The sequence below is a fragment of the Lissotriton helveticus genome, chromosome 11, assembly GCF_964261635.1.
Source record: "Lissotriton helveticus chromosome 11, aLisHel1.1, whole genome shotgun sequence".
In the NCBI taxonomy this organism is placed as follows: domain Eukaryota; kingdom Metazoa; phylum Chordata; class Amphibia; order Caudata; family Salamandridae; genus Lissotriton; species Lissotriton helveticus.
The window spans coordinates 586,757,867-586,782,658 of NC_136072.1; the positions used below are offsets into that span (position 1 = coordinate 586,757,867).

Sequence of the window (24,792 nt, forward strand, 5' to 3'; positions counted from 1 at the left end):
TTACATTTCTAATAAAACTTCTTTCACTTTTTTCAACGTTAACATCTGAATGGTAACTCTTGTCACTTGTCACCTTTCTCTGACTTGGCTATTCTGTGACACACTTTAAGGGGAATGGAGGCACATGATATTTTGTAACTTCATGTAGATGCGGCAATTGCATGCATGATAACACATGGACAAATATGGGAAAAATCTTTTTTCCATAAAGCAACCCAGCCTTCCAAGCATCAGCCATTTTGGGGGCAAAATGTTTGATGCAATGGTAAGCAGCATTACATTTGCCACCACAGCCTTACTGACTTTAGTAACATATTGCATCAAGATTCCAAACCCCCTGCCACCTTCTAGAGTCTTGACTGATTGCTCCTCCACACTTCTAGCAAATATTGGTTATCCAATAAGAAAAGAATAGCATATGAAGCCCTACAACACTGGTAGTAAATGGCTGTGTACCACCACGGATACTGACCAACACCCACTGACAGCGCCAGTATCGAGAGAAAGGCCTTGTAGTAGTGTAGGCAGAATTGGCAGCATTACATTTTACATCAAACATCAACTAAGTATCAGAGTGTTTCTCAATGCATCACTGTGGAGGTATTGTTCTCTTTATTTTCCTGTGTGGTTTGCCTCTCCATTTATGTGACATGGGTCATCTCTAGTTTACTTCTTTCTGGTCAGCTCTTGTTTGGATGTGTGCGCTACATACTTAGTGCCACTGGACTAATACAGCAGGGAAAGACCAAATTATGTATGAGGGTTGAAAATAATTATGCATCAAGAAAAGTAAATTATGTGGTATAAAGTGGCACATTTTGTGACTGTATTCCTTTATTTTGTCATTTTTAGCCATGTTAACACTGGGCAAGGGTTTCAACTCATTACTATCAGTTTAACACCGAAATACAGCAATCAGCAGCTGAGCTAACCACCCGCTAACCTTTGCAAAGTGTGTGCCACTGTATTTACTAACGTTTGATGTGTTTTGACCTACATACACTTTGGGGACACTGCTCTGAACTGACCCTGCCGGGAGGAGCCGTTTACTTTCCTCTTCCTTACTCAGGACCTGTCTGCTGCTCGCCGGACCCGCTCCGCGGGTCCCGCTTCACAGAATCAAAGGAACTTGCATAGCAATTGGGGGCGAGCTCTGAGGGCACCAGAGGCGAGGGCAGGACTTTTGCAGGGCTGCGAGCAGTGCCGCAGGGACTCCATCTCCCAGGAGTCCCTGCATGATCTAACCAACTGCACCTGCTCTCCCTGCTTGCCCCGCCCCCCGCCCACTTCCGCCTCCTTAAATCCGACACAACCATGCGCTACGCGGGAGCGTCCCGGGAGAAGCCCGGGACAGGGGCGGGCCGTCTGTGGCCGTCAGGGGCTGCAGGAGGCTGGGCTGGGCCTACCCTCTGACATTTAGCTCAGAACTATTGGACATTGTCCCTCTCCTGATACAGTGAGTTGTTATCCTTTTGAGTCTTACACACTGTTATTGTATTAGCGACTTACATTGAAGGGGGGAGGCCCTGTGCCATGGTACATTGTGATTACGATTCTCTTGTTCATAGTTAGTTGTCTTTAAACATGTCTACGCATTCACTTAATCCCTCATCTAATCCCTTACCTTCTACGGTAGGGGTTGCAATCCTAGGCCCTTTAGACAGATACTTCTCTAGGGCTACCCGTGAGATTGATAGAGAAATTGCCCTAGCTGAGAGACGTGCTGAGCGCCACCTATCTGTTGAACTCCTTAAACTCCCCTTAGAGAAGCGGGTGTCCTTGGGCTTCTCGGCGCCGGTCCTTTCCCCAGCTCGCGCAATTGACTCTGTATCGAATGTCTGCCCACTTTTGGACAAGTCACTTGCAACTGTTCCGATGTTTAGCCCTGATAGGGTGGAGTGTACGTTAGACTTAGTTGCACCGACTGACGATGAAACTATGGCTGCGAAGTCTACTAATGCCCTACCCCCTATGCTTGCCTCTAATAACACTTCTAGCGAAGGGGACCCACTACCCTCACCAGTTTTATCATCCCACTCAGTAGCCAGAATTGTTCATACCAAAAGAAAAAGGAACGCTAGTCCTCGTAAAGGTTGCCATCCCAAACCCTACAAGAAAATTAGGAAACTCGGAACCAGGGTGGTAGCGACTCAAAAGTCTGTAGGGGTTGGTGCAGGCCGATCTCAGGGTGATACGGGGGGTGTGCTCTCCGCTGTGTTACCAGCTAAACCAGATATTCCAACTACGGTTTCTGCTAAGCTCACACCCATTGAGATCCCCCTGATTGACCAGATAGAGAAAATGATGAAATCTCTACTGACTCCGGTTGTAGAGAGGGTCAAAAGGCTGGCGGAGCGGCTGGACAGCTTTGAGCAAGCGACTCTGGATAACTTGTTCTCTACTAAGTCCTTAATTAAACTATATTCCAGGATTGGGGCCGATGACTCAGGGGGGAATACGCTGCTAGGGCGTCCTCTGTTACCCCACAGAACTTATCTCATGTAAATGGAACGGTCAATGGGGTGTCAGCGGTTGAGGCCCTAGCTCTACCTGTTGTCACTGCCAAAGGGGGCGATCGGAACCCAGGGCTGGTTAAAAAGAACATAACTAAATGTCCAGATCCCTCAAGGGCAACTAATACCCATGTTGAGAAGCCCGTAGGCTCTGAGGCCACTGATAAAAATGGCCATGTCAACCTAAGAAATTCTGGAATTAGCAAAGGTTTTGAACTAGCCCAATCAAGAAGAACCAGCTCTATTCCTCCCCTTATCATCCAGCCCAGTGCACTACCCCCCAAGGAAGCCCTCAGAATACCACCCATGAATCTGCCCCCAGCCTGTCATCCCTATGTTGCTATTCTTACCAATGTACCACCCCTGATGGCGGGACAGCCAGAATCCTTCCAGACATTAAAAAATAAAACTATGCACTGGCTAAGGATAAATAGACCTCTGCCCAGAGAACTAGACGGGTTGATTCTGGGAGTTAGAAGGGTAGGGTGGGTGGTTCACGGGCAAAAGCGCTTTGAGGGAGACTGTGTGGTGGTTAATTTTAAGGATGTTAGGGTTGTCCAGATAATTTGCAACCAGAACCTAGGGATCGGAGGGGCCGGCATTGGAGTAGTAGATTTGTCCTACTTCTACCCAAGATCAGCTGGCAACCATTATGGGACTGTTTTGGATGGTAGAGGGAGACACAATTTCGCTCTCCCCGGGTACGACTCCTTCCCTATGCCCTACCAGCCGGCTCCTTAGCTGGGCCATATGGAGTGATGCCAGGATATTAATACAATACTTTTCCCAGGGTTGGTTCCCTGTCCTCGGGCTCGAGCTCTTGGACGGAGCCCCTTGACCTGGAGACCATCAACATCAGTCTGTCATTGAGTGTTGGAAATAAGCAAGGAGAAAGTGAATCTTGCATACTCCCTGAGGGGGAGCGGGTCCCCAACCTCGTACCTCACAGCGAGCCTCCTGTGGCGGATCCAGACATAAGGATCCTCAGCTGGAACGTTGCGGGCATCACGAGGAAGCTGGCCGTACCGGAATGGAACACCCTTGTGGAGGGCTACTGTATTTGTATTTTCCAAGAGACCTGGAGTAGAGAGCCTTGTCACAAGGTAGGTTATTCATCCTTTTTCCGGCCAGCAGTACCATCCCCTTCCGGGAAGGGCCGCCTCTCAGGAGGCCTTCTCATATGGGTTGCCATTTCACTTGGTTGTCAAGTTACCCAGCAAGTGTCAAACTTACTCGATCTCTTGAGCTTATCACTCAAGGGCCCTGGGAGAGGGCTGACCCTAGATATTTTTAATATCTATGCTAGGGGTACAAAGGGAGACTCTCCCACAGTGGCTGAGTTGGAGTCCTTGCTTGGGAGAGGCACTAACAGTTCTCACGTCCTGGTAGCAGGGGATTTTAACTGTACGTTCGAGCCCCTTGGACTGGAAGACACTTTGGGGACTGCTGAAGAAGACACTAGGAGAGGTATACCGGTTTTAACCTTACCTCCCATTAGAAGGTGGTCTCAGATGGTGGTTCAAATCTACTCTTTAAACTTAGAATTCGGCCTTAGGGCTGTGAATGGCAGGACGATTTCGGATCCATCTGGAGCCCATACCTACAGCAGGGTGGATCATACGTCCAGGATAGACTATATCTTCCTTGATATAAAACTCTGGGGCTATTTGCAGGATATGGAGGTACTTTCTACAGTTGAGAGTGACCACAATCCTCTCTCTCTCGTCCTCCGTCCTTTGTGGACGTTGAATCCGGGGGTGCTTGCCCCTCATTCGGTGTCTGCCCACCAGGAGGTATACCCCTCCAACTATGGCAGGTGCCTAAGGTGGAGTAAGCTCATCATGGATGAAAAGAAAGTGCTGTCCATCGCGGCACTCCTAGATACTGCACAGTCCAAACTGGATGTAATGATTCCTAAGCCCGAGGAAGTTTCAGCGCTTTTTTGTGTTACCACCAAGGCTTTGAGTGAACTCTTCCATCTTCCAAGCAAGGGCTCTCGAGTTGATAAGTGTGAGAAAAGGTTGAACCCATATGGTTGGTACACGAGTAAATGTAGGGAGAAGAAAAACTCCCTGATTGGTGCTGTTAAGGAGTAAATCTTTGGCTGCCATAAGATTGGCAAGGAAAGACTACTCGCAGACTCTCCTTGCAGCGAAGAGAGAATGGGAGGACATGTTTGGGCGGATCTCAGGAAGGCGAGCTTGGATAGGGATACCAGAAGCTTCTGGAATCTCATAAGATCTAGGGACAGGCCAGACAGCACCCTGATAACGTGTAACATCCCTGCCCAGAGCTGGTTTAATCATTTCTCGTCCCTCTACACCTCCAATGAGCCAACTACCCATACTATCCTCTCACTGTCGCTTGCCCAGGAGGCCTAGAGTATGCTCCCTTTACCGCTAGAGAGGTGGAGGATGTAATCAAGACTTTGGTGCCCTTGAAAGCAGCAGGGCCTGATGGGTTACTGGGTGACTTAATTCGGGCAAATCCCAAGGAGTGGGGGAAGCTAGTGTCATCATTGTTAAATGCCATTAGTGAAGGTGCGGCCGTACCTGAATCCTGGAAGGGGGCAGAGGTTGTCCTGATATTCAAGAAGGGGTGTCGGGACAACTATGCCAACTACAGGCCAATAAGTCTTATAGACTCTTCCCAAAAAGTGGCAGGGAAGGTGATCCTGAGAAGGGTGCTCCAGTGGTTGGACGACAACAACATCTTGTCGGACCTCCAAGCTGGATTTCGCTCTGGTACTGGGACCATTGAGCAGGCCTTCAGATTGGCTCTTCTATACTGGAAGGTGGTGGTGCTGGGCGGGGGCAGTCTATATCTGGCTTTTATAGACCTAAAGACTGCCTTCGATCTGGTTCCCAGAGAGGAGCTATGGAAGGTTCTGCTAGATTTGGGGTTGCCCATACATATTCTTTCTCTTTTGGTAAAATTACATGCTGGCAATTATGCGCAGGTTCGATGGGGTACGAAGGGTGAAAAAACCGATAGGATCCCCGTGGGAAGGGGCGTCCGTCAGGGATGCATGTTAGCCCCCACCCTGTTTTCTCTTTATGTAAACGGCGTGGTTGAACATCTGCTGAGAAATCCCTCGGACGCTCCATCCCTGGCGGGCAAACGGATCCCAACACTGCTCTTCGCAGATGATACTCTTCTTATCTCAAAGTCCCCTATGGGCCTTTAGAGCCTCTTGAACAGCTTTCAGGAGTTTTGTCTGTGGAGGGGGTTGGTAATCAACACTGACAAAACTAAGTTTTTGGTTATGAATCCCCCGAAGAAACTCGGTCGACCGCCGGCTCTGAATTCCGAGCCACTGGAGAGGGTCTCCGGGTTTGATTACCTAGGTATTCGCCTTAATGACTCCCTTACCTGGAACCCGCACATCCAAAAAATGCTACTGGGCCACAAAAGGGTGGGAGGCACCTTACTCAAGGAACAACGTTCCTCAACTAGTAAACCTATAGCCCCAGTTGTGGAAATATATAAAGCCAGAGGGGTCAGTGCCGCCCTATATGGGGCAGAGCTGTGGGGCACCTGCAAACTGGACGCACTAGCTAAATCAGAGAGCAAATTTTTGAAAGATCTGATGGCTCTCCCATGGTGCACACCAACAGTACCAGTGCTACTGGATCTAGGTTGCAGATCCATCAGGGACCAAGCGCAACTTCGCCCCCTGCTCCTCTGGGCACGTCTATGGCGTGCGCCTGAACTAGCCTCCTATGCGGAAGCATTATCAGAGGTTATGGCTATGGCAGGCTGGTCCAGGATTAAATGGTTGAGGGATGTCAAACGGTTGCTGGTGGAGATAGGGTTACCAGACGCATGGGCATCGAGAACAGCCCCACCCAAAGCTACAATTAAAAAGTTGTACTGGAACTGGGTCTCCGCTAAATTACACTCAGACTCACGTCATTGCAACTCTACTGTAGCTTTTGTGAGAATTAAAGATGTGGTGGCTTATGAACCCTATTTAGATACTATTTCTATCCCCTTTGATCGTACTTTGTATTTTAAGTTTCGAGTAGGGATTCTTCCAGTAGCTGAGGTAGTCGCCCGCTGGAAATGGCCCTACCAATTTTCTCCATTCTGTGCGTCCTGTCCCACCCGAGTAGAGTCGGTGGCCCATATCTTTTTTTAATGTCCCGACTATCGTGCACCCAGGATCCATTGGTGAAAACCGCTATGTAGACTCTTAGGCACCCGTCAGCATATAGTGGTGATGCGTATTTTAATGTCTGATACATCCACCGTGATTGTTTGTGCTGTGTCAAAATTTTTAAAATGGTCTTGGTTGGTTCGCACAAAAAGGCTTTCCTTGTCAATTTACTTTAGTTTTAATTGTTTTAACACTTCCTTCTGTTTAAATCATGTGTGTGTATCTAGCATGTGATTGTTATTTATGCTGTATTTTGTATTGCTGTACAAGCTTTTATGGTAATTTTATATCGAAATAAAGCCTATCAATCAATCAGATACACTTTTTAAAATCTGCAAATTTTCCAGCAGATTACTGATTATTAGTGTGACACATCCATAAGGATGTAAAAAAATCCACAGCCGCAGAAGCGCATAATACTGTATAGTGTTCATTCTGGCTCTTATACATTTACCTGCACACCAGGCTCTCCGCGTGGTCCTGTCTGGCCCTGGAACCACAAGAAAATCTCATGTTATTATGGTATTTATCGTAAGCTGGCGCAGTGCAAGATAATATAATGTATGCTTTATAACATGTCAAGACAGATGCTGCTCTGAACTCCTGCTAACTAATCCATAACTTCAAATTCTTGCTTTTCCAGATAACATTCCAGGCTGTAATGTGTTCCAGGATCTTTTTGCAACTGCCCAATATTCTACCCAGATTAATGTGCACCCCTGACATTTGGAAGAGGCTGAATAACATCAGAAGCTAATGTTAACAGGTTAATGCAAACAGTCATCCTGCAAAAAGCAGAGGCTCCTGGAAAATTCCGATTCTGTCCAAAATAGTTCAAGAGCACAAAACAAGACCTTGAGACGAGAAGAGAGGCTTGGCGAGGGCTTGGGAGGAGAAGCTCACACACACACACACACACAGGCTGATGTTTCAGGCTAAATAGGATAATGCTAAAGATGGCAACGGTAAGAAAACAGTGAGTGGGGTACTTAAAAGTAAGGAAGCAAATACACACGGCATTCTTGGAAAATAACTACAGGTAATTCCACCAGGGGCATTTCCTGCTAAATATGATGTAGTCTGTCAAAGACCAGGAGCTGCCTCATGTTGTTTACCCACCTGGCCATCCTAGAGCATCATTCTTCTGCAGAAGCACATTCTTTCTGTTAGTCGATGTTATATTGTATCACTTTCCATTTAAACTGCTATGTTAGATGTGTAATAGAAGGATCAGTTACCACACAACGATAGCCCCTTGCAGCTCAAAGCCCTCATTAATGGAATGACGGCCACAAGGCAGCGTATAAGTAGTAGTTTATAATTAGACCGATTAAAAAAGTACTCCTGGGGAGAGTAACAATTTACAACATTATAACAGCAGCAAGAAAGGAAATGGAGAGTCAGCCATGACACCACTGACAGAACAACCTACAAGCCTGCACCCTGACGCTATCACCAGTAAATTAGAGACATTAACAAAAAAGCACTTGTGGACTGCATCTGCTGGAAGGAGATCTTCTATGTAGTCAAGGATTTCACTTCACTCTCAGCCACTGTCAACAACATTGCTGCCTCCCAACAACTCCGTGACAACCTATCCAACTTCTTCTACAGCCAAATTGCAAACATCTACAGCAAATTCACACACTAACCCAATCCCAGCAGAGCGGCAATAATGCAGCCCATCCAATCTGAGGTCCCAGAGGACCCATGCCCCCATCATATCTACAACCTGGGAACATCCCCAATCAGCACCACCCTGACCCACATCATGAACACATCCATCATGTCCTCCATTTTTCCAGGATGAATGGAAACTTGCAGATATGAATGCCCTCCTCGAGAGGCCCACAGCCAACCTAAATCAACAGAGCAACTTTGTAGTAATGAAGGTCCACGCAGGTAGAAAGTAGTTCATGAAGTTTTATTGAAGATAGTTACATGCAGATAAGATCTTGTGAAGCAGCCCCTTCAGGAGCAGCCTGCCTGCTGCTCAGCCCATTCTCAACTCTTCACACTTCACCTCCCAGGCACCCAACATTCCAATTTGCATTGTCACTCCAACATTCCATGCAGCACACAGAAAATTCACACTGGCTGAGCATGAGGTGAGAATGGCAGCACAATAACACGAACAGGATAATACATATCCCCCTTTCTTATACAACAGAAGCATAAGTCCTATACCAAGAATAAGATATAACAATAAGAAAAAGGAATACATGAGAGGAACACTAATGCAACAGAATAAGGGTAATAGAAAACATCAAATAGGATAGTGCAAAGAGATAGGTGGAAGAAAACTAAGCGGAAGCAATGGGTAATTATACACAATGGAAATGACCCACCCTATCCAACAAAAAAAGAAGAAAACAGTGATAAGGCGGAGGAAACAACAAGTAGCAGAAAGGTATGGACGCGTAAGACTACCCCCCAAACACATCCACTGGCCAGACAGGCATGAAAGGAAGAAAGTCAAAGCACAACACAAACTGAACACAAGACTTACACCCAGACACATGAAAAAGTGAAGGAAGGATCTCCTTCAAAGCATGGAAGAAATAGGATGAAACTACAATGAGGGAAAGACTGGCGACAAAGGAAGACTAACAACCAATTATAGACAAAATACCAAGGATGCAAAGAAAATGGCACATCACGATGAGAGCTGGGCAGGAGAGAAACAGAGAAGATAAGAAGAAAATACAATGAATATAATTCATCCTTCCCCATTTTCACAATGACAATATAATAATATCAGCATAATGTTATGTTGCAGGTTTTATAAAGGACACAGCTGCCCCAGCAAAGGGGCGTTCCAGCGCTAACATAGCAGAAGTTGGAGGGATACTGAAGGATAGCAAGGTCTATAATGTACGGAAAAGATATGTTTTAATGGCTTTGCGAAAAGCCATGTAGTTGTTAATACTATGGGTGTGCACGGGGGGAGAGTTCCAGAGTTTTGCAGCCAAGACGCGGAAGGAGCGTCCACCAGCTCATTCTTTCCTGACCCGAGGGACAACCGCCAAGTGCTGGCCCATATATCAAAGTTGGCGAGTACGTGTGTAAGACGAGATCAAGTTCACCAGAATACCAGGGGAAGAGAGATTCAAGATTTTATGGGCAATGCAGAGGGACTTAAACTCAATAAATTTTGCCACCTGCAGCCAATGAAGTCTGCGGATGGCATTGGTCGTAGGGCAGGTTCTTGGAAGGCACAGTAGGGTTCTGTTAGCCACATTTTGAACCCTTTGTAAACGTAGAATTTTGGCCTTATTAGCACCCAGGTCGAGTGAACTGGCGTAGTCCAGCCTAGATAGAATGGAAGCCTGGATGATGATTTGACGGACTGTAGGATTTAAAAAAAACAGCAATGGCTTGAGCCCTCGCAGGAGCCCTAAGCAGGTCCCAGCAATCCTTTTTTTTGGACCTGGAGGCTAAGGGCTGCATCAATCCAGATTCCCAGGTTTTTGACTGCCTGTTGAGGGATGGGTGCAGAGCCCAACATCGCAGGCCACCAGCTCTCACTCCACAGCTCAGTGTCACTCCCTACTAGCAAGATCTCGGATTTGCTAGCATTTAGCTGGAGGTAGTTGGCAGTTATCCACTCTGCAATGGCAGTCAGATCACTCCTCAACTTAAAGCATCCTGTGTGGAGTCATCGGAGAGTGCAACTACCAGCTGGGTATCGTCAGCATATGATACCACCATTAGTCCTCTACTCCTAGCCACCGCTGCAAGAGGCTGAACATATAGATTGAATAAAATTGGGCTCAACCCTGAGCCTTGTGGAACCCCGTGCTTGATAGTATAAGTCAGGGAGCTGAAAGGGGGGCTGACACCTGAAAGGTTCTCTCAGAAAGAAGAGGCAAACCATCCCAGGACCAGGCCCTCAATCCCAGCCTCCTTCAGACTGTGCAACAGAATAGGATGTGATACCGCGTCAAACGCAGAGCTGAGATCTAAAAATATCAGCGCCGAAATACAACCGGCATTTAAGCCTCCCTCAGATGTTCGGTTACAGCAGGGAGAGCAGTCTCCATGCTGTGACCCGGGTGAAAGCCATTCTGAGAAGAGTCAAGCGTGTTGGTATTTTCCAGAAATCCTGTCAGAATGGAATTTATGTGGGCCTCTGCAATCTTCGACACCCACGGCAGAAGAGATATAGGGTGAAAGCTCTCAGGTTTAGGAGTGTTCAGTGTCGGTTTCTTCAATAGAGGAACCACCATGGCTTGTTTCCAAGCCCTGGGGACAACCACCCTGGACAGGGACATATTAATCAGCTGACACAGAGGTGGAAGGAGCAGAGGCAGAGATTTAAGGAACTGTTCAGGCTAAAGGGGGTCTGCAGGAGAGATGTAAGGTATAACTAACAGTAAAGTCTTAGTGTAGACATAAAATAAACTGCACCCCAAATGGGGATAAATAATGTAGACAATGGGAATGAACCCAATAAGACACCATGTGTGAGGGTAACAGCGTACGACTGGTAGGTGAAGATGGACTAAAACCCATAACGTACACCCAACATAAGGATGAAAGATCATGTAAATGAGACTGACACCCATGTCCTACCCCTGGCATGAGGTTGTAAGCTAATGTGAATGGGACTGGACCCAATAAAACACACCCTGTAAGGGTAACAGTATACAAGAAGATGGGACTAAAACCCATGGCCTACCCCTGAGAGGAGGGTGGTGACCTAATGTAAATGGGACTGAAACCCATGACCTACCTACTGACAGGAGGGTTGTTGTGACCTAATGTAAATGGGACTGAAACCCATGACCTACCCTCTGAACAGGGGAAGGTAAGAAACTAATAATGGGACTGAAAACCCATAACCTACCCCCAAACATAGGGGAGGGAAAATAACTTGAATGGGAATAAAACTCATAGACAGATACCCTGAGAGAAAGGTAGACTGTGTGAAACCCGTAAAGGTAGGAGGAAGAGTAGGCCTAAATATACATCATCACATTAACGTATATGTAGACATTTAAAGTTTAAGGTGTGCATGATACTGTAATGTTGTGATAGACACTAGTGTTTGAAACACCATCACATTAACGTTTGTTGGCATCGGCCACTTCTAGGCGATCAGGCTCTCCACCTTTTGCTCTTCAAAGATTAAACTGTTTTGCGGTGTTCCTGGCACCCACAAAAAAAAATAAGCCAATGGAGAACTGTGTGGACCAGAAAACCAAGCACAGAATGTACTCATGGAATTCACCACACGTCTGTGTGAGTACTAATTATATGTTTGTCTGAAGTGCCACAGTCCATAGGTCTACCTCCAAAGGATCCCCTATTTGATCTAGCTTCTTGAAGCAGTCCTGAATCAACTTCTTATTGCTGTAATCCCTAAAAAAAACTTACATTCCAACCCACCGTTATATTTTCCTTCCCAGACAAATATTCTGCCCACAAGCAGATTTGTTTTCTAAACAAAACAACCAAAGCTCTTTTGCCAACTCTAAAATCTAAAATGCTTGGTACATTGGCTCCATATTTCTTAAATGGCGAGATTGTACTTGGGACATACAAACAAAAAGTGATTAAGGACTTTAAACTGTTAACCTCCAGGGGATATTTTTATCAGTGAAATCATAAATTACTGAGAACTATAGACAGGGCATAATTCAGTCTCTCTAGGTTTCGATCCAAGCAACATGTGATGTTCTTACAGGAGTGGGCTGGCCATTCCAACAATGCATGTGTTTAGAATAATGTAGCTCTATATAGTCCTAACCCCATGATAACAACATTAAAACGTCTGCAACTGCTATTTTGTGTGTCCAGGAACTGACTTTGGATTACCTCGCCTTTCCAGAAGTCCACTCACACCGCCAGATGTGTAAATTGTCTGTGGATGCGATGTAAAATCCCACGGGAATACAATAAAGGAATCCACCAGCCCTGTCCACAGTTGATTGGGGCTGGACCTACAGTCATACTAAGCCCTAGTGGTTCCAACACACACAAGGTATGGGGGAGGATATACTGTTCCTCGCTGTGCTCTTTGCAAGGGACTTTAGACTACTTTCATCATGTTCCTGCTTCTCTGCCAGGGTGCTCACCAGTTCGCTAATGGCAATGGAAAAAGCTCTGCAGGAGAGGCAGAGCATGTACGTATCTCTCATCGAAGGGATGCTCTCCCCCAGCCTCCTCCTAGAGAAATAACACGACCTTTCAATGCCATGCATCTAGGCTCTCCTCTGGCAGGCCACTCGGACTGGGATCCAGACTCATCAAGGATAGGAAGGTCTTCGTGCATGATTCACCCTCATGGTTGGTAACTATAATGGTAGATAGCATGTCTCTACCACTTTGGTCCTCAGGTAGTACTTTGTGGTAATTGAAAAATCGTCGATTTCCTGGAGAAAACTCTAAATTTGGAGAAGTACCTACTGCTGACTTTGCTCCATTGAAGTGATAATATTAAGGACGAGATTCAGCCATGAAGTCTAATTTAGCCCCATCTCTTGGTGCTGTACTGCTATCCCAGGCCCATGAGCCTCTCTACCGAAACAGGTAGAGAAGGATGAGGATACGCCACCCTGCTGTATCACCCCAAAAGGCTCAAGAAAGGCCCAGTGATCACCTGGTGGGGTCGTCGTCAGGTCCTATCTTGGAAGGTCACTTCCCAGGACAGGGCCTTCCCCATGGATGCTAGATGCAGCAGCACCTTCTATTTATGTCCCAGAACTCTGTAAAGTAGCCCATTCTCACTAGAACATTTGGCCTGGAGGCAGGATTCAGATTCCCCATTCTGCCTACTTTGCCAATCAGCCACTTACACAAGGTGCAATGCGAAAAAATCCGGTCCTATCAAACCCTTCAGACTGCCCTCTTGCTACAAAGGGATACTGCATACTTTCCTTAGCCCTAATTTATTGTTTATGGCCCTCCAACTTAAGAGAGTCTAGGAACATAGAGCTAATGCAAATTCTTAATGCAGACACTCACAGTAGTGACCTAGAGATCAGAGGCACTCACTTACTCAGTAGAGAGGGAACCCTACATATGGTTCTATATTGTAAGAGGTATACCAAGTTTCTAGGAGTTATAGGGAAGTTGAGAAATGAATAAGGCCATCCATTTTTTTCCTCTCACTCCCCTATCAAGAGATCTAAACATTAGTGGCTTTGTACATTTTGATGGAGTATCACCCGTCAGACTTGAAGCTTCATTAGGTCTCACTCCTTTCCACATCCCTGTTTAACAAACATCACTGTAGTGTCATGCATTTGCAATCAATATCTACACACTCCAGAAGTGTCTCACTCAGACCAGCATCATTACCCCACACATCCCAATGGAATCGTGCTCACTCCCACATCACTAATCTCAGGCATCTGAGTGAAATCTGGCACTAGTGGTTTCATGCACGCTAATGAGGGTCTCACTCAGCCCTACATTCCTGGTCTTAAATACACAACGGTGTATCATTTGTTGACTTAATGCCCCCTCTCCCCCGGGGGTCTTATGGAGCACATTTTCGAGGCTCTATGTTCTGCATGTTGCATATGCGTTACATGTTTTGCATGTGCTCTACATGTTATGCATGTGCTCTACATGCTTTACGTGTGCTCCGCATGTTTTGGATGTGTACTACATAGTTTGCATCAGCCGCTACATGTTTTGCATGTGCGCTTCATAGTTTGCATGTGTGCTACATGTTTTATGTATGCTCTACATGCTTTACGTGAGCTCTACATTTTTTGGAAGTGCGCTGCATGTTTTGCATGAGTGCTACATTTACGTGTTCTCTACATGCTTTAGGTGTGCTCCATACATTTTGTGTGTGCGCTTCATGTTATGTGTGAGCTCTACATGCTTTACGTGTGCTCTATATGTTTTGCGTGTGTGATTCATGTTATGTGTGTGCTCTACATGCTTTGCATGTGCTCTACATGTTTTGCGCATGCGCTACATGTATTGTGTGCTCTACATGCTTTATATGTGTTCTACATGTTTTGCATGTCTGCTGCTTGTTTTGCGTATGCAGTTCATGTTGTACGTGTTCTCTACATGCTTTACGTGTGCTCTATATGTTTTGTGTGCGCTTCATGTTATGAAGGTTCTCTACATGCTTTAAGTGTGCTCTATATGCTTTGTGTGAGTGCTGCATGTTTTGCGTGTGCTCTAGATGCTTTACATGTGCTCTGTATGTTTAGCATGTGCTCTCCATGTTATGTGTGTGCTCTACATGCTTTATGTGTGTTCTACATGTTTTGGATGTGCGCTTCAATTTACATGTGTGCTCTACATGCTTTACGTGCCCTCTACATGTTTTATGTGTTCGCTACATGTTTTATGTGTGCTCTACATGCTTTATGTGTGTTCTACATGTTTTGCATGTGCGCTCCATGTTTTACATGTGTTCTACATGCTTTACGTGTGTTCTACATGTTTTGCATGTGTGATGCATGTTTTGCGTGTGCGCTACATGTTTTACCAGTTCTCTACATGATTTACTTGTGCTCTACATGTTTTGTGTGTGTACTTTATGTGTGTGCTCTACATTCTTTACATGTGCTCTACATGTTTTGCATGTGCGTTTCATGTAATGCTTGTGCTCTACATGTTTTGCATGTGGGCTATATGTTTTGCGTGTGCGCTATGTTTTGCATGTGTTCTACATGCTTTATGTGTGCTCTTAATGTTTTGCGTGTGTGCTGCATGTGTTGCGTGTGCGCTACATGTTTTACATGTTCTCTACATGTTTTACATGTTCTCTACATGCTTTACATGTGCTCTATACATTTTGCGTGTGCGCTTCATGTTATGTGTGTGCTTCACATGCGTTGTGTGTTATCTACATGTTTTGTGTGTGTGCGCTTCATGTTTTCTCTGTGCTGCTGGGCTGGGTGTTGCTATAAGCTCTTCAGAGATTTGAAAGAGAGCCAAGAAAGAGAGGTTTCAGGCCTTGTCTTCGCAGTGGCTGCAGCTGGATTTGTGAAACAAAACTTATTTTTTACGGCAGCCTCATTGCTTGGCTCACATTTATTTTAATCATCTGGATCTCATGCGTAAAACTATCCATTGTCCATTGGTATTGCACCCGGGAGACACTAATGTCTTTCCTCTGCGTGATCAGTAATCTGTTCCAGGGAATGAGGCAACACGCTGATGTCCATCTTTTGCCAGTAGATATCCACAAGGAAGGCCTACACACATGGACAGCAGTAACGCTGTCCCTCCCCTGCCCCAGGTGTGGGTTAAGGCTTCAGTGTGTTACACGGGTGGGAGGACTGCATGGTATCCACCACCCATGGCAATATAGCACCTGCAGCGTTGGTGCACTCACATCACCTGCATGTGTGTGTGGGGATGACACCTCTCCAATCCATTTTCTCGTGAGCTATTGCAGTACAAGCTTGTTACCTGGTGACATCAATACATGGAGGGAGCCATTATAGCATGATGGCGCCTAGGCCTCTGGTTCAGGATAACTACTCCTTCAATAGTCATGAGGTGATTGTAACGCCCTCCTTTCTTATGTTTCTAATAAGATCGTAGTCCTTTCAATGATTCGGGAACAATTAATAATAACTGATGGTGTAATGTATGGAAGACTGGAATCAATTAATTTAATCTTAAAAAGGGTTGCCACCTTTAAGCTCATACTATGCGGTTAGTCTGATGTTTCCAGTTGATTTTATGTGCTGTGGTGAAAGAGTCTTTCCCGTCCGAATGGGGTCACATTGCAGGAGGAGGCCTGGGTCGGCCGAGTTCTCCCTTCCCCCTCATCAAACAGGAAGGCGGGCAGGTCAGTGAAGGATCTGCAGGTAGCTAGATGATCCACATTTTGTTGTGATGGATACTTCTGCTTGAAGATTCCCCACCTGTAGAACATTTTTCATAGCAACACTCTACCCAGGAGATTGGTTGATGGATGGTTAAACAAGGACGCCGTGTAAAATCTTGCAAAATAGCCATCCATGCGCAACTTGAGTCCAGGCAGTAGTACTTGACGAAGGTGTGCAAAGACGATCATGTAGCTGTCTTACACATCTCTGCAATAGGCACCCCCCTGAAAAGGGCAGAAGTGATAAACTTAGCCCTGGTGGAATGGGCACTGATCCCTTCTGGAAGTTATTTCGTGGCTCAGGCTTAGCAGTTCTTGATGCAGAGGATGTACCATCTTGAAAGAGTCCTCTTCTGCATTGCCTTACCTTTTTTGGCACCACAATATCCTACCAAGATCTAGTCATCCAGTCAAAGTCCTTGGTGCAGTCCAGGTAGTAATTAATCACCTGACTAGGATTCAGCCGATGCGACCGCTCTTCCTCATTAGGGGGATGGAGTGGATTAAAGGTTGGAATAGTGATGGATAGACCAGGGTAGGAGGGGGTGACCACCATAGGAAGGAAAGCATCACTGGTTCGCAACACCAACTTAACCGGATAGAAAGAGGTAAAGGGAGGAGTGCATCTAAGGGCTTGCAGCTCACTCACCCGTCTAGCAGAAATGATAGCAACTGAAAATACAGTTTTGAAAGATAACGTGCTGAATGGATAACTATGAAGGGTTTCAAACAGAGTCCCCATAAAAAAGGTGAGAACCACATTCAAGTCCCACTGGGGAATCTCAAAAGAAGTTAGAGGATACATGTGTCAGAACCAGGTTCAGAGACCACGGGGCAAGAAGGAGCTACTTTGCCCAACCATGAGGGGTTGAGGCCTTTTAATCCTGATGTCCTAGAGTCCGACCTACTGTGGATCCTGAGCACCTGGGTCAAGTACCTCATAAGCACTTGACTCTCAGTGGTAATGGGTCACGCAGTCAAAGGCTTCTTAGGGGGAGGTAGACATGGGGGACACAGCCTCACAACTCAAAACACGTTCAATAGCAGCAATAAATGATTGTCCAGTCAAATTCGTGCTTTGTATGAAAAACAGAAGTATTTAAATAACAACACAAAATAAGGTGCAGAGACAGAATATTGGGTAAAAAATATTGAGTTGTACAAATATTGAGTCATTAATAACGTAGGTCAGAAATATCGACAGCAAGAATATTGTGGTCAAGAATATCGACTTAAGGTAACTAATATTGATTTTACAACTATCAGAGTGTTTCATATAGTTTGCAAAAATATAGTTGTTAAAAATATTGTGTATTTTAGTATATATTGTATATGTATGTGATGTATGTTTTTTTGTATAAAAATTGTTTGTATTTTGATATATGTGTTACATTTTTAGTAGTTATTAATTTTATTAATTTATTTTTATTTGAATTGTGCATTTTTAGTTCGGTAGCGGGTTGTGGGTTTATAGGGGAATAGGGTGGGAGGTAATTTAGTTATATTACATTTATTGATTATTTTTTATTTATTATTATTTGTTTAATTTAGATCTTATAGTGTTAAATGTGTTAAGTAATTTATTATTAATTAATAATTGGTTGTTAATTAATTTTAATTAATTAATTGGTAATTAATTACGGTAATTGTGTAATTAATTTTAGGTGTGCGTTATGATGTTTATAGGTGTAAAGGGTGGGAAGTAATTTATTTTTTATTTATGAATTAGTAATTGCTTTTTAATTAATTTTAATGAATTAACTGGTAATTAATGTTGGTAATTGTTTAACTAATTTAAGGTGTGTGTTGTGGTGTTTAATGGTGTAAAGGGAGGGGAAGGGTGGAAAGTAATTTATTTTTAATTGATAAATTAATAATTGGTTGTTGATTTATTTTAATGAATTCATTGGTAATTAATTATGGTAATTGTGTAATTTTAGGTGTGTGCTGTGGTGTTTATAGGAGTAAAGAGTGGGAAGTAATTTGTGTTTAATTAATTAAAATATAGTTGTTAATTAATGTTAAATATTTGAAATTTATTTTGGGTAATTGTTTATTTTTTGTGTGTTGTTTTTAGTTTTAAAGAGTGGGTATTAAATACATTTGAATTATTTAATTATTAGTTGTTAATAGTAATAGTTTTTAGTTTAAAAATAAGTTTTAATTGTGTTTTATTATTTTTTAGTTTCATTTAGGTGTGTGTTGTGGATATTATAGTGCTAAAGTGTGTGTAGTCAATGTTTATTAGTTTTTGTTATTAATAATATTTTCCGATTGATCATAAATTATGTTAATTATGGAACTACATTTGAAGTATTTTGTTATTGATGTGGTGTTATAGGGTAGGAAATAAAATAAATACATTTATGCTTTAATGAATTGTTTTGTGTGTAAATCTCTTCTAGTTTAAAATAATTATTTTTTATAAATGTTTTCATTATTTTATTTTATATAATATTTGAAGATTTTTGAAATATGTATTGAATAATATAATATGTGTTCATTGGTACAAAACAGATACAGCTTAATAAAGAAACATCCATTATCTCGTAATAAAGTTCAATAAGCAATAAAGCATCATAGATAAAACCAGACATTCAATATAAAAATAGATAGGTGGTTACATATAAGAATAAATATACATATAAGAGACTCATCACCGGTTATAACTGCCCCTCCCTCCAGTTTTTAAGGGGGTTCCATATCTTATTACCAAAATCACGCTTTTTCTTACCCTTATAGAAATATAGAGTAGATTCGATGTTATGAATACCAAGAAGCCTGGTCAGCCACATTTGGAAGGTTGAGGCATTTGGATCCTTCCAAGCGGCTGAAAGTAGAATACGTAAAACGGCAACAGCTAAAAAGATAAAGGCCTCTGTTTCTTTATTCATAAGGGCCGTTTTACTATCACTCCCAAGGATCATCATTGTCGGGGATAGGCAGATCTTTAAGCCTAGCAGCCCCTCTAAAAATTTCTCTATCTCTATTTTTATCAAGCTAAGCTTCTCGCAGTGAAAGAACATATGTAAAAGATCTCCTGGACCTTTCTGGCACCTAGGGCAGTTATTGTCGATCCTCATGCCCCAATCATGTAACTTAGATGGTGTGTAGTACAGATTAAAAAGTGTTTTAAAAAGCTGAACCTTCAGATTTGAGAACCGAAGTACCTGCTTATCCAAGCTCAAGGCTTTATCGAGGTCAGTATCCGGATCTTGAAGTCTAACTGCCCAGGCGGCCTCGTGTTTCTCAAGATCATCAGGGGATTTTTCAATAAGGGCTTGATATATACTGCTAATCCTATCTCCTCCTCTTAGCAAATACCCCAGCACAGGGCAACACGGTCCAGGCAAGATATCAGAAATGACAGTTTTAAGTGTTTGTGAAACTTGGAGATACATAAAGATTTGATCGCTGGGGAGACCATACTTCTCTTGTAACCATTTGAAGCTGACAGAGCTTCCATTTAACATCACGTCGCCCACAGAACGAATACCCAGCTGCTCCCAGCATTTCCAAGCCCCATCCACACTCAAATTTGGTATATACCCTGAGTTCCACAGCGGGGTATATAGATTAATCTTAGGGATATGACACAGTTTCTGCAGATTTTTCCACAAATCCCAGGCGCTCAACGCCGCCTTATACCGGGATTTTTAAAAAAATCGACGACTGGTTTTTCTCAACAATACCCCCACGGCCTCCTTTCCCATCAGTAGTTCATAGATTGATGGCAAGACATATAGATCGGAGGTAGGATCATATGTATATCTCCCACTGGATACTGACTCAAATAATATAGACATCTGAGTCAACAAACCAGCCCAATGGTAGAATCTTATATTTGGAATTGCCAAACCTCCACGTTCATGAGGGAGCGTCATAAATTTTGCTGCCCTCCTAGTTTTACCATACTGCCATAAAAAACTGTTAAAGATAGACTTGATCTTTTTTAACATCCCTTCCTCAATTAAATAGGGTATACATCTAAACAGATAAAGGAGTTTGGGCAGCATAGTCATCTTTAACACGTTGGCTCTCCCTATGAGTGTTAGGTGCAATGAGTCCATCCGCTTTAAATCCAGTTTGATTTTTTTAAGGAGCGGGGAATAATTATCCTGAATAATAGAACCTGTTTCAGCATTAATTACTACCCCAAGATAAGTGGCAGAATCAACATATCTTTGATCGATTTTAACAATCTCCTTTGAACAGATCACCTGGGTTTTTGACTAATTCAGGCAGTACCCCGAATGCATACCAAACTCCCTAGTGACCTCTACCAGTATCCGCATGGCCTCAGCTGGCTTTGGTGTAATCACTGCCAGATCATCGGCGTATGCCAATATTTTACTTGCAAATCCATTAGTTACTGCTGGCTGTATTCCCCCATTCTCGAGAATTTGCCTAACCAGCGGGTCGATATACAGAGCAAACAGGATAGGTGAGCAGGGGCAACCCTGACGGGTGCCCCTGCTTATCCTAATCCTGTCCGAACTCTGGCCCATCAGCTGAATTCGGGCCATTTGGTCGCAATACATGGCTTTTACGGCCGTCCGGATTTTTGGGCCAAACCCTCTCTCCATCAATACATCCCATAGGTAGAGCCACCTAACGCGATCGAAAGCTTTTTCTGCGTCGAGGAGGATCATGGCGACTCCTCTCCCCCCAGCAGCATAGGTCTCAAACAGCGAGATTGCTCTTCTAACATGGTCCGCCGTTCCTCTACCGGGGATAAACCCATGCTGCCAGGGGGAGACGAGCCCACCAATAACCCTCCCCAACCACATGGCCAGGATCTTTATATGTTTAATGTATTAGATGTTTTGTTTTAAATATTGTTTATTTATTTTATGATTCTTTAAATTTTGTTATTTTTGTTTTAACTGTTTGAGTGTGAATAGTTTACATCCTTTCAAGTGCTGCTAGTCCTTCCTATATTATTACATGATCTAACATTTTATGCAGTAGCACCTTTCTTTGTATACATTGTCTTAAGTGCCAATTCATAGTCTTAACTTATCGCTTTTTAAACTTGATGTGATTTTTTTTATTATGATGATTTTATCTTGATGTTTGTGTCTTTTATGATGAAATATTCGAAATAAAGACTAATGAAATTAAATGAAATTAATGAATAGTAAATTTTGTTTCTCCGCTATCCAACACTTTCCCTACTGTTGCACTCACTGGAGTGGGAATAGTAATTTTTAACTCTCCACTATCCAGCACTTCCCCTACTGTTGCACTCACTGGAGTGGGAATAGTAATTTTTACCTCTCCGCTATCCAGCACTTTCCCTACTGTTGCACTCACTGGATTTGGAATAGTAATTTCCACTTCTCCGCTATCCAACACTTTCCCTACTGTTAGACTTTCTGGTATGGGAAGAGTAATTTATACCCCTCCGCTATCCAACACTTTCCTTACTGTTGTACTGACCAGAATCGGAATAAAATATTTTACCCCTCCGCTATCCAACACTTATCCTACTGTTGCATTCAATGGAGTGGGAATAGTAATTTTTACCCCTCCCAAACGTTCCCTACTGTTGCTCTCACTGGAGTGGGATTAGTAAATGTTACACCTCCGCTATCCAACACTTTCCCTACTGTTGCACTAACTGGAGTTGGAATAGTAATTTTTACCCCTCTTTTATCCAACACTTTCCCAACTGCAGCACTCACTGGAGTGAGAATAGTATTTTTTACCCCTCTGCTATCCAGCACTTTCCCTACTATTGCACTCACTGGAGTGCGGTGGCCCGATGCCTGCTAGTTTCAGACTTTAGGTCTTCTATTAATGTATTCATTATCCCTGGGAGTTTTTCCAAGTTGCGCAGCACTGGGCTGCATCCGCACTCCTGCGGCTTGAGTGTGATTGTTGTATTTTCCTGAGCTCGTAGGATCAACGAGTTCAGGTCTTCTAACTTGGAGTCTATGCTTGAGATCAGACCAGCGACTGTGTGGAGAAGACTTATCTGAACATCCAGTTTGTCGGCGTGCATTATTGCTGGATTTACCATTGAAGACAGGACATCATTAATTAGCACTAGGTGGTGATCCAGTGTTGCCGGCTGCTGTTCCGTTACATTTTCAACCCCCCGTCCTTGTAGGCTGAGTCTTGTGGTTGTATTGTCGGGTGTGGGGCTGCCTTGGTTTGGGGTGTTGATTGCTGTTACTACAAAAGGTTCTGCGTATGCGCTAAGTGCTGGGGTGCTAATTACACTGACCCCCTTAATATTAAACTGCCCTGTTGGAGTGGGAATAGTACTTTTTACCTCTCTGCTATCCAACACTTATCCAATGTTGCACTCAGTGGAGTGTGGAAAGTAATTTTTCCCCTTCCGCTATCCAAAACTTTCCCTACTATTGCTCTTACTGGAGTGAGAATAGTAATGTTTACCCCTCCGCTATCCAACACTTTCCCTACTGTTGCACTCATTGGAGTTGGAATAGTAAATTTAATTCCTCCGCCATCCAACACTTACCCTACGTTCGCACTCACTGAAGTGGCAATAGTTATTTTTAGCCCTTTGCTATCCAACACTTTGCCTACTGTTGCACTGATTGTATTGTAAAATGTAAGTTTAAATATTTTTCTATCAGTTTAATATTTTAATTTATTATAGATGTTTGTTTTTTATGATTTAAATCATATATATATATTTTTATTTTTTATATTATTTTAAACTTTTAACATAAATTAAAAATAATATTTTATTAATTGTTTTAAAGTAAATTTATATTCATGAATTATTATATTTGTTTACTTTTTCGTACAATTATTTGTTATATTTTATTAAAATGTATATAAAATGTATTTTATTTAGTTAATATTATATCTAATATTTAATGTATTTAATATATATTATTTTATTTTATATTGATATAAAAGTTGATATTTAATACAACTATATTTTTTACATCGATATTTTTGAGTCCATATTTTTGACTTGCCTGTTTAAGTATAGGAGTCGATATTTTTGTTGTCTATATTTTTTATTCGATATTTTTAACATTGAAATTTTTTACATTGATGTTGTGTCAGTGAACCACAAAGTAAAATACAGCATTCACAAACAATATACACAGTCCCCCGAGGTCAGGGCTCTAGTGTTTCAATAGGCAGGTTCCGGAGTACTATTACCCTCTCGCTAGCGGTAGTGGTTATTCCTCATTCACTACAGGCGACATTCAGGTTTGCCCAACCAGTCTGGTCCATCAATCAGCCTTATACACACCAGTAGGTGCAGAGGCTGCAGCAGCTATCTACAGTGAGTGTTGGATATGCGACCCAGGGTCAGCGGTTGGGTGTCTTCGAATTCCTCACACGCAATCCTGTGGGGACAGCAGCCGGGTGTCCTTGATGCTCCTCCGATGTCGGTAAGTTTCCTTGGATTCCCTCCACAGGTGGGGGGTGAATGGGGGGGGGGGTGAATTCGACACTTCTGGTACAGATCCTCAGTCGGGGATCGGGCCCACACAGGTTACCAGGGCGCCCCTTCCCCTCGGCAACAGTCATGACTAGACCACGCTCCTTGCCTTTTACCCTTGTGGCCCCACCTGGCAAACCTGGTCTCTGTCCTCACTCTGCACACAGGCTACGGCCCAATGGGCAAAGCAGTCATCTTCAGGATGACCCCACCTGGCAAACGGGGTCGCTGACTTCACTTTGCACACTGGCTACGACCCAATCGGTGCAGAAGCCACCTTCTCACATCTCGCTTCAGAGATTCAATCACCAGGATCTCCCACAGGACCTCTTTCCCTCCAGCATTTGTATCTTCTTCACAGGGCATACCGGTCTTGGCAATCACTGCAGCTCAAGGTTCCAGGGGTAGGTGGTCTTGGATTCCCTGGGTGATGTCCTCTCACCCAGCTGTGAGGTTGGCAGGCCTCAGCCTCCAGTACAGGTAACATACAGAGGTCTTGCAGAGCTTCTCCTCCTCACACAGCTTGACTGGCTGCTTGACAGTTGACAATTTTGGGGGCCTCAAGCTCCTCTTCTTATTGTCCATTTTCAGGGACAAAATGTGATTTAGGGTCTGAGGATTTGACGTTTATGTTGGGTGTCGGCTTCCTTTTGAAATGCCCTCTTCTGTACCCGCCCTTCCTCTAGAAAGTAATCTGTCACAGCAGGAGCAACTCCAAATTTGATAACCCCACAACACAGGCCATGGGAGTGACTAGAGGTTCACACCTAGATGTCAGCCACAGTGATACATGTATCAAAAGGTTACTTTAGGGTCTCAGCTCTACTCTTTATGATTCTCTTATCTGCCCCATTCCTGAGATGTGCTCAGG

General features: G+C 43.7%; 1 protein-coding gene across 1 annotated transcript in view; it reads right to left on the minus strand.

Moving 5' to 3' along the window:
- Positions 1-24,792, minus strand: part of LOC144790854 (uncharacterized) — a 399,375-nt gene that overhangs the window by 153,853 nt on the left and 220,730 nt on the right. Inside the window, exon 20 of the mRNA XM_078665519.1 lies at positions 7,127-7,162. Within this exon, the coding sequence (XP_078521645.1) occupies positions 7,127-7,162 (36 nt within the window). The remainder of the gene's footprint in view (positions 1-7,126; positions 7,163-24,792) is intronic.